The sequence below is a fragment of the Channa argus genome, chromosome 3 (genome assembly GCF_033026475.1).
Source record: "Channa argus isolate prfri chromosome 3, Channa argus male v1.0, whole genome shotgun sequence".
Taxonomy (NCBI): Eukaryota; Metazoa; Chordata; class Actinopteri; order Anabantiformes; family Channidae; genus Channa; species Channa argus.
In genome coordinates this window covers 14,235,284-14,246,772 of record NC_090199.1, presented here as the reverse complement: position 1 = coordinate 14,246,772, position 11,489 = coordinate 14,235,284, and the positions used below count along the sequence as shown (strand labels likewise).

Below are 11,489 nucleotides of genomic sequence, written 5' to 3'. Positions count from 1 at the left end.
GCTTCACCTGCTGCTAATGTCACTGTGAAGTAAAGCAGCTGCAGCAACTTCATCTGAGTAAGATTTAAGATTGAGTTTGTAAGATTTAATAACAATGAATAATAACCTGGACTGGAGGAAGACACTGAAATTATTACTCTGGGGTGAAGTAAATGTCATTAACATGGGGATGGCATCAAAATTCAGTTACCCTTTTTTGGGGGTCCTCCTGAATATCCCTGACTGTGTCTTTAAAAAAAAATTGGAAATCGGTGAAGTACTTGCTGTTGGAGCAATTTAATAGGGGATATAAGTTGAAATTTCCTATGTATCTGGCAAACTGCTCTCGGCTGTAACATTGATAAGCAGAAATGGTTACAAATATTATCAAGCACAGGCAAATCAAATTTCTACTTCTTCAAGGGATGGGGTTAACGGCAATAAATTTCTACATATGATTTGCAAAAGACCACTTGTGTATCCACTACGGCATTAAACCTTACAATATTTGGAAAATTGGCTGGGTCTTATACTTCAACTGTTTGTTCTGCCTTCTTGAGGACAGTATTGAAGTCCCACAGCAGACAGTCAGTTCACTGTCATCTCCTCATCTACTATCATACTGTACCAACATCATATTGTATTGTATATTAATTTGGGGTAATGTTTTGCCTATAATCTTCCTTTGTGTATTTCAAATTTTTTAAAGAATGACTGTTGTATGTACAGTATATGGTCTGTAGGTGGCGCTCAGGGAACAAAAAATATATGATATTCAAGAGGCATGAGAACAGCAAACTGTTCCGAAAAATTAAGTTTTAAAGCACTTAAAAATATTGTACTTAAGCTGACTTTATCAGGTGATCCCGTAGATAAATACTATTCAGACATGGTGGCGTGCTTTCAGTTTTTTTATTGATTGATTGATTGATTGTACGACTCGAGTTCAACTGCAGCCTGAAGTTCCTTCCAAACTTAATCCTGTTTCACATATGAGCTCCGGACAATGTCCGGTGACTTCCGCCTCGGACATTGTCGGGAGATCTCACGAGAATTGTCCTCGTGGAGGAAACACTCGATTTCAGTGCATGATCAGAGGCACAACGTGTTATAAAAGTTAGGATGTGTTTACAGCATATCACAGCCCTGCATCTTAAAGAAATACATTTTTGTCACTCAACTACAAAGGCAGTCAAATAATAGAAACATCATTAAGACGCCATTTTGTTAAATTTTAATCCTCTTGACAATTCGAGACAGATGAGCGTGCTGCACACGACCTTATGTACATAATACAGATGTTGTACGAGGGGGTGGAAGAATAATGTCGGGAGCGTCTAACCCGAACATTTGCCTCCTCACATGGACCCCCTACGGGCAAAGTCCGAATTCCAATGCATGTGTGAAAGGGACTTTAATGTGTAGTTTTGCTCTCAGAATTCAAGAGCTCTGGCTGCACAGTGCACAAAGTTTTAGACTGTCTTTGGATTTTATGTGAACTCCCCGATAAGATAAAAATGAGGCTTATAGGCTCTCAGTGTATTATTGTTTGTGATCGCATCAGTCTAACGCTGTTCAGTTTAAAACATAAAAGTCTTTTTTTTCCAAATAAAAACTGGTTTTACCTAGTTACCAGACCAGTAACCTGCTGGCCTTTTTAATCTTCATCAGTCAAGCTAAAGTTATTTTGATAATGCAAAAAATATATAGCTGAGTGAGACTGGCAGGAGTAAAGAATAATTCATGTGAAAATGCAAATTTTCTTTACTTTACTTTCTTTATTTACTTATATTAAGTAGCAAAGAAAAATGTAATAAGAAAAGAGATTAACTAAACTAACTTGCTTTAATTGTGTTATCCCTCAGCACCACTTCCTGTTTCTCTTGCTTCTTGTTCGATGGTTGTCACCTGTCCCCCAGTGTAGTTCTACGCTGCTCTCCTCCTCACCGATCCTCGTCACTCCTCCGTGAACATTCCTATGGACAGTCCCTGCTTTTGGACATCGTTTTCCCTGTTGTCCTCACATGCTCATCTTGATCTTTATATTTGGACTCTCTTCCCTTACCTTTTGGTCGGAGGTTTGGTTTCCTGTTTGTTTCATTCTCTTTTGTTATCCCCGCTTGTTCGGTCCAGGTTTTGTGTTTGGTTATTTAGCTGTCCCCGTCTCTTAGTCTGCATTTTATGCTTAAGTGACGTAAACAGGGAAAAACAAACGAACAAACTTAGTTTCTTAGTTAGTTCCCTTGCTTCCCCGGCAGTCGATTTTAGTTCATGTTGCTTTACTTTGGTTGTTTAGTTAATCGTATTACTGCGTGTGATTTTTCCCACACTCCTCGTGGATTGAGTTTTTTTTTTCTTTTTTTCTCTCTCTCTCTCTATATATATATATATATATCTATATCTATAGATATAGATATATATATATATATATATATTTTTTTAGATGGCATACAAAAAACGGGTATATTCATACAAATTTAAATATACCCGTTAGTGTGACAGAACAATCTGGCCAGAACTACGACCCAGGGACGTGCGTTAAATTAGTCACTAAGCTATGGACGCCACTGAAGGACTCAAACGTTTTCTGGGCTAACGACCGGAGGCTGTTGACCCGTCTCATTTCTTGAATTCTATTAGTAATTTACGGGAGGGGGACCCCGAGAAAACCCAAACCTCATCAGCCCCTGTGTATACCTCAGCCCTCAACCTTCCATACAACCAGAGTCTGGAGAGATTCCTGGATCCCACCTCATCAGTCACCCTGGTTCCCAACATCAGACCCGCCTTCTCAGTCAGCCAATTCCCCTTCGTCTCAAACTGATTGTGGACATGGGCGAACTATGCCCAGTCATTATGCTCCTCCTCTCCCACCTCGTGGACACTTGGGAGTGGCCGTCAGACCCAGGTATAAGCAGGGACATGATCATGCAGATGGAACGAATTTTCTGTTCTTGACCCTGCCTGAGCAACATGCCTGGGGTCCCAAGATTAGAGTTCCTAGCTAATGCCAGGACTGGGGGTAAACGGGGAGCCCTCTCCCCTGGCTCGACTGCGGCCCCAACTCTTCCTGCCTCTGTTCCTTCCTCGACTGCTGCCCTGGCGGGTTGACGCCGACCTTCCATCTCCTCTCTACCGGTGGGTGGACATTGCCACCTGTCGCCTCCCTGTCCCTGTACTCCCTGTTCCTGTTGAATTATGAGCCCATTATGCTTCCATGTAATTGGAGCTCACAAAGACGACGTACATTATGTAGCATGGATCCACTGCTTTAAAAAATGTATCACTGTGCACCTATATGTATATTTTTTTTTTTTTTTTTTTTTTTTTTTTTTAGAAGTTGACTCTCCACAACCTTACTGGAAAATGTTTTGATGACTGAGAAAAAAAGGATGAAAGATGAAACTCTTGTGTTAAGAGCTATTCAAAAAACCATAATCACAGTATCTTGCGAGATAATGTCACTGTGGCTGTTCAGTAGCTGAAAATGAGGTAAAGTTGCATGATGTAGAAAGGGTACTGCAAATAAAGAAAATTCACGTTTTTAGAGTTGCCCAAAACCCAGACCAGTGACGATAATTTTGAGGAACAACTTCAAAATATTCTAAGACTGTGGCGGAGCTAAAACAGTTTTATAAGGAAGACTGGTTCAGAGTTTTGAACTTTGTGCAGGCTGATTCACAGCTACTGGAGGCACTTACTTGATATTGTTGCTGCCAAAGGAGGTTCAACCAGCTTTTAAATCAAAGGGGTTACTTACTTTCTATGAGCACTGTATATGTTCTCTGCTTAAATGCAGTTGTTTTGTTACACAAATGAAGAATTACTCACTCATTAGATTCTATACAGCTTTTCATAGTATGGGAGTCTGTCTAAGGTATACTGTGCTGTATGTGTGAGGGTATCATCGTCACCCCTATACCTTTTTAAATGTAAGCGCACTTATTAAAGATGTGTCTTATTAGTTTGGGGCATTCATAACTGTGATGCCATACATATTATCAACCATCAAAGCGGTCACTCCACCGTCCCCTGGGTTACTGGTCATCACATACACACCACTGGCATTGGTGCTCAGTCAAAAATGTGTGGAATTGGAGGCCAAATGGTCTTACTGTTGATATTGAAATGTATATGCAGTCACAGCCTCAACCCACGGCTGTGTTACACAAGGAAAGGTGGTCGCGTGTTCTTGTAGCTGGGTTAGGTGACATGTGACATGTCCGTTGTTGCTGGTCAGCTCACAGAGCAGCAGTATCTGCATCTGAACTGGTGAGCACTATAAGACCTTGTGATTGTTATAGATGTTCAAAACATTATTCTGATCCAGTCTTCAATGAAGTCTGAAAGTTTTCCGTTAGTCTTCATTTGTTCTGTTTAATACTTTGGATTTTGAATGCCCTGTTGGTTGATAACAACAGATAGGAGTGGAAGCTCTGCAGTTTACTTATTAATTTACTGTTTTATTATTTTTGTTTATTGACCTGATTAATTATGGAAATGGTCTTGTTTCTCTTAGGAAAATTGCTTAAAATTTGCATCCATACAGTCCTAAAACATATGCATACATAACTATTGTCTATGTTGTGATTCTGAAACTATCTGTATTTTACTGATGTAAAAAAAAAAATAATAAAAAAAATAAAAAATATATATATATATGACCAACTTTGTGCCTAAAAGCACATGCTGTTTACTCCATACGCCATGTTCTCACAATGCACATGCAATTGGAATGATACACCAGAAGAGGGCTGCACTGTCCCAAGTATCAGCCAAACCTGTGGTTAGTTCTTTCATCTACAAATGTTACATATTTTCATGAATTGGCTTTGATTAACTGCCAGAGAGAAGCATTAGGAAAACAAATCTGATATAAAAGAACAGAATAAAAATATCATCTACATTTGTTTGACTAAGAGGGGGAGCATGGTGGGTCATTGGTAGTGTGTTAGGTTCGAATCCCCCCCACCACACCCAGCCACCAAAGGGGCACCTTGGTGCCGGCTCCCAAGCCCAGATAAATTCTAGAGCCTCTAGTAGCTGTGGATTAGACCAGCACAAAGTTCAGAAGGAATTTTGGAGCCATCTTGCTCACAGAACTGCTTCAGTCCAGCCATATTCTTAGGACACCTAGTACTAACAGCTCCCTCGAAGTCATTCCACAGTATCTCTCTTGGGTTGAGCTTTGGGCTGTGATTGGGCCAAAGGCACATTTTGCATCCAAAGCCATTCAGTAGTAGATTTAGGGTCACTAGGGTCAATTTCCCTCTGCATCACTCTGCTTCTTCTGAGCCTCATCTTGCCTCAGCCACTCTGTCTCCCTAAACTTGGGAATTCATTAGTCCAGTTTCAGAGGCAGCAAAGCAGCCCCAAATCATGATGCTGCCTCCAATGTTCACTGTTGTGATGATGGTTTCATGTTTTTACACCAATTTCTTTTTTAAGCCATTCATTCTTCTTTAAGGTGTTTTAAATGATGACATAATTTATTATGTTGCATTAATAAATGTCCAGTATTTCAAAGATTGCAACAAATTTCAAGTGATACATTTGCCTGTTACCTTTTTAGGCTGCACATTTTGCCATTGCTAACTATTTTGAGATGTTTTAGCTAAAGTCTGCTGAAAAGGTTACTGGGCTATTCATTATGTAAATATTTAGAAAGTTATAGATAAGATTGTTGAAATGTAGAAATAAATAATACTCTAGTTAGTCTGTACTTACTAACTTTAACTAGGGGCCATCTACATGCTATTTCAAATCCTTGATATGAAAGCTGTATATATAATGTACTTTTTTTGAAAATTTATTTTTTTGCTTATCCCGTGAGTTCAGGGTCGCCACAGTGGATCATTGTCCGCATGTTGATTTGGCACAACCCGTCCTGACGCAACCCTCACCAATTTCTACTGGTACTTGTACCGGCACTGCACAGCTGGGGATGGGAACGGGCTGTTGGGGTTCAGTGTCTTGCCCAGAGACACTTTGACATATAGCCGGGACCGGGTTCGAACCACTGACCCTGTGCTCCGTGGACAACTGAGCTGGAATGTGTATTTCCGTTAGACCATGGGGATTAGACACCGCAGTCTACATCAAGAGGTCCACTGTCAAATCAGTATAGCGCAATGGGTTATTGGGTGTACACATCACAGACAACCTGACATTGACCCTAAAACACCACGTCTCTGGCCAAGAAGCCCAGCAGAGGCTGCTATTAATGTGGCAGTGGAAGAAAGCTCCCCCCCATCCCCCCAATCCTCACCACATTTAACAGAAGCTGCAGAGAGCTTACTGACCAGCTGCATCTCCATCTGGTACAAAGGCTGCAGTGCTTCAGACAAAAGTCCCTGCAGAGGATGGCAAAAAGCGATGGTAGCAATCATCAGGGCTTCTCTCCTAATAATCCAGAGAAAATGCATGAATGAGGCCACAAGTGTCAATAATGATGGCATGCAAAGCAGAACTCCCCAACTCTGCAAGAGCTTTTCCCAAGGTAGTTAATGGTGTAAATGGACAACATAAGCAAACTACCTCCTACAGTCTAACTACTGTTCCCTCATAGCAACAATCTAATATTCTGTCTCTGTTCTGTTTGTCTTGAGACATACAAACAATATATATTGTAATATAGCTGGTAATAAATTGTTGATAATGAAATGTGTAATTGTATGAGATGGGGCTCTTTAACTACCCACTAGTAAATGCAACAAAACCCAGGAATCAACCTCTGCTCACTCCTCAGAAACAAAAGAACAGATGTGCAGCCGGTCTACTGTCTGTAAATCACATTTGCATCACACATACGAATGACTGGTCTGGGGAAAAAAAAAAAAAATCAGTAGTTGTTGAGCCAATGTGCCTTTTATGGCAGGCTTCATTAAAAATCCCCCCCGGTTTAATTAGAACACATCCTCCACACTTGAGATACGCCTGTGACTGGCTGAGGCTCAAGGTATTCAAGTGCGGCAGGACTGTCTGTGCTCTACTGCACACTGAAACACATGAAAGGGATAGTGAGCACTGTTTCAGGGTTTTGTAGAAAGTTAATTTATAATGGTGAGTAATTACCTATGCTTCATTCATAATATGTATTTAAAATAATAATTATTGCAAAGAATGGCAGTAAATCTTGGACCTCAGAGTTATTGCCATTTAATTTCTCCGTTGTAATGTCTCTATGGGACAGGTAAGTGAGCCTTAACCAGAGGGTTTTCATTGCTTGCTTATGATGCCATTATGCATTCCAGCTTTACATTTAACCTTAAAGTTTGTTTTGGTTTTGTTTTTTGTTTAGTTTTTTCTGTGAGTGCATAATCATCTGGCTTATTTTGATTACCATTTGCTGATCTTGGTGAAGTTATCACAATCCATCCTAAAGGGCAGGTGACTGCCTAAATCAAATAATGTGCTGGTGGAACAATATGTCAGGGTATCAACAAAGACATAATGTATAATTCTCTGTGAATATTTTATTAATAAATGAATGCACCAAATATAGGTAATATGGCAATCCACTGAACAGTTATTCTGTTCTGTGCTGTACATTGTACATTCAACCTAAACAATACAGTGTACGGATATGGAAATGTATCTAACTCTGTCTTAAGTACAGAATTTGCTGCATACGTTGGCTTATTGTCATACATAACTCTTTTTAGATAATATTCCACATTTCAGAGTGGTATACAGTTACAGGTCTACACATATTCAACAAAATAAACGGTTACTTTCCTGGTAGCACTACATCTGTTTAAACTGAGTTGGCAGTGTAGTTGGCAGTAAACTGTGTTTTGTTACTGTGACTATTGTTGCATGTGCTCATTACAGCCCACTTCCCACCTCTCCCCTCCTTCTTGTCTCTGTGTAAAATCAAGGTCGACAGACCTGCAGCGTGATTCAGACATGAGGACAGACGATCATCTCCCTGCTGTACAGGTGAGTGTCATTGTTTACGCTTTTCTGGCCGATAGGAGTACGTGGAATACAGTAGCATTTGTTTTAAAACTGAATTTGAAATTCTTAAATCCAACAATAAGCCAATTTGATTCAGAACCCTGGCTGCTCTAAGATGAATCGTAAGAAAAAATGCAGAATCCTACTTGATTTGAATTTAGAAATACAGTTACTACATCTGAATGCAGTTGTTGTTTTATTTTAGCTTTCTACAACCATCAACACGTTTATCGTTGTATAGATTTCTGGTGTTGCTCCATTGCAAACCATGTAAAACAAAGAATTCATTTTATGAATGACAAACTAATATAGTGTTTGTTTGTTTTTTAACTAAATGCATTAAGATATTTGGTTATTCTAGACATAATGTGACAAACAGTAGAAGACACTAAATTACAATTCTATGAGCTAGACAAGAAAGGCATGATGTTATGCTTCTAATGCTGTGATAAATATTGTATATGGTAAATGATCTGCACTTATATAGTGCTTTTCTACCTATTGGCACTCAAAGCACTTTACACCGCTTCTTATTCACCCATTTACACCCACAATAACACACACACACACACACACACACACACACACACACACACACACACAGACACACACACAGACTCATACACCGATGGGGGGCAACTAAGTTGGGGTTCAGTGTCTTGCTCGAGCACACTTTGACATTTGACTGGAGGAGGTGGGGATGAGATTGGTGGACAACTACTCTACCTTCCTGCGCCACAGTCACCATATATGTATACTGATGATGAAATTCACTAAACTGTAGTTGAAATGATTATTTTTGTAGATAAGGGCACAGAGCAGGTGGTGCAGAAAAGTAAATATTTAGGTATAACACCTTTCAAAACCAATCTTGTCCTTTACATAATAGCATAGATTAATATAGTCAGGTGACTTTTGCAGACAAGACACTTATTCTAACAATGACACAAACCAGCAAGTTTCTTTTAGAGGAGCCAAGGGCCAAATACGAACCCTGGGGTGATTGTGCTTTTGCTGTGTTAGCTCCTAAATTATGAAATGGTTTACCCTTGAAAATTGGATCAGCCTCATGCCTGGCAGCTTTTAAATCATTGCTTAAAACTTTTTAGTACGTAAGAAAGTTTGATACTTTCTTTTATTGGTGGTTTTATGTCTTCAGAGTTTTACTTTGGTTTTATTCTTTGCAATCCATCCTATTTTACTTTATTTTACTTTACTTTTTTAAGTGCTACATGGATAAATTAGATTTGATGTGGTTGACAGAAATATCAGTAGGACAAAAGGAAACGCACGTGGGCACGTTGGTGTTCATGGTGCCCCCTGCCATCTTTGCCATAGTGCCAAGGTGTCATCTACCTCCTCGAAGAGGAAGGTGACAAGTAAGACTTTTCACCTTATTTAATTGTCAACATCTTGATAATCACAACAGAAACTAATATGAATATAAAAAAATTTCAAAGCTGAATGGTTTGGGTAGGATCTACAGTAATGTATTTATATTTTTATTTTATTTTGACTGAATTAATCTTGACTGCCATGGCGATGTGTCTGTTCAGCTCAAAAAGTCTTCAAGCCAAACAAAAACTTTTGGGCATCACTTTCTTATCACAACTGCACAGTCCCTGTGGTGTTCATTAAAATCTGTTCCAAGTCAGCTGGAACATCTGCTCCCTGTTCACAACACCAGCACTGGAAATTTGATATTATTCTGTTAATTGCAGTTATAACTGTTTGGAATCAGGGGGGTACTAATAAATATGCAACTGGTCACACTGGCAAACACATTTTTAATATTCATAAAAAAATTTATTTTGTGACAAGTGTAATGGGCACAGTCCACATTCCTAAACATCCATGAAGGTGTGTTTATATGTTAAACTCCTGATGACAGTTGAAATATTTTGCTCCTCAGTCTGTTATGAGAACTTCTGGGGTATTTTTAACTTGTGAATCCTATGTAAAAACATTCATTCACTTGTGGTTTGTATGTTAAGCTAAAGTAATAACTGAGGAGTAGCAACTGGGTCTGAAACAAACCGATTTATCGATGTTTTGTCAACTTTTTTGCTGTTGACCTACAACAAAGCAGGCAAAAAGTGTCGAAATAAATTTGCTACAAAGTCAGAATCGAGCATTTATTGTTGACATCTGAACCTGTGTTTCTTGACAGGTTTGAGTAGACCATGAATAACAGCAGCTTGGGATTGACTGGGGATGCTAACACATCTCTTCAGATTGAGATTCAGACCTGTACCCTGCTGAGGATCCAGGCATCGCGTATTTTCCTGTATGCCTTCCTCTCTGTCGGCATTGTCTGCACAGTGGTGGGAAACTTCCTGGTGGTCTTGTCCATTGCCTACTTCAAGCAGTTGCAGTCACCCACAAACTCCTTCGTCATGTCCCTGGCAGTAGCTGACTGCCTTGTTGGCCTGGTAGTGATGCCTTACAGCATGATCCGAACTGTGGAGGGATGCTGGTATTTCGGTGCTTTTTTTTGCCAGCTTCACTCCAGCCTAGATGTGATGCTTTGCACTGCCTCCATATTTCATCTCAGCTGCATTGCCTTTGACCGTTACTATGCTGTCTGCAACCCCTTGGTTTACTCTTTAAAGATGTCCCACAGTCGGGTAGTATTCCTCATTGTGGTATGCTGGGCTGTCCCCATGCTAATTTCCTTTGGCCCTATAATGCTAGATCTCCATATTGCCGGTGTGGACATCCTGCTTCCCAAAGATGTATGTGTGTTTTTGGTCAACCGCATTTATGCTGTCATGGCCTCCTTGGTAGCCTTTTACTTGCCAATGGCCATCATGTTAATAGCGTACTGGAAGATCTTCAAAGCTGCCAAACGGCAGGCCAGGCAGATCAGTGCCATGGAGAGCCAAATGGCAGCTGGAGTGGGAAAAGACTCCAGCAAAAAGCAAAGACACCGAAATACAATGAAGAGGGAAGGAAAAGCAGCAAAAACACTGGGTATCATCATGGGAGTTTTCCTTTTATTTTGGATGCCCTTCTTTACTGTAAACATTGTGGACCCATTCACAGACTACAGCACAGAGGTGGTTGTCTGGGATATATTTTTGTGGTTAGGTTACATCAACTCCTCTCTAAATCCCTTCCTGTATGGTTTCTTCAACCGTTCCTTCCGCAGAGCATTTCTGATGTTTATGGGCTGCAGAGTATGCCTGCCTGGATCCTCCCCTGGGATGGAGCTCTCACACACTAAAAAAGAAGCAAATGACCGTGCAGATCAACCATAAAATGCAAATAGATATTTATGTAGGCATACAAAAATCAGTGACTACATGTTTGGCTAAATGTTTGAGAATCATCTGCAGCATTTGAAGGGTGCTGCAACCACATTTAACTACAGCCAGGCAAAACATGTTTGAACTAGAAAGTTATTCTTGAATTATTAGCGAGGTAAGAATGCCATCAACCACGATGTATAAAATGATTGCTTTTCCTTTCACAAAGAAGTAGAGTGGTTTGTTGCACAAACTTCTTCATTCTGTGAAAGACTCTGGATTGGCTCTGTAAAAAGGCTTGTT

The 11,489-nt window shown here is 40.0% G+C and overlaps 1 protein-coding gene across 1 annotated transcript; it reads left to right on the top strand.

Annotated features, from left to right (window-relative positions):
- Positions 1-10,030: 10,030 nt before the first annotated feature.
- On the top strand, positions 10,031-11,198 carry LOC137123195 (5-hydroxytryptamine receptor 4). The gene has a single exon (XM_067496559.1). The coding sequence runs from the start codon at positions 10,122-10,124 to the stop codon at positions 11,196-11,198; it is 1,077 nt and encodes a 358-aa protein (XP_067352660.1). The 5' UTR covers positions 10,031-10,121.
- The last annotated feature ends 291 nt before the right edge of the window (positions 11,199-11,489 follow it).

What these genes read in the sequence shown, in the direction of transcription:
- LOC137123195 (XM_067496559.1), top strand. Translation starts at nt 10,122, where the DNA reads ATGAATAACAGCAGCTTGGGATTGACTGGGGATGCTAACACATCTCTT.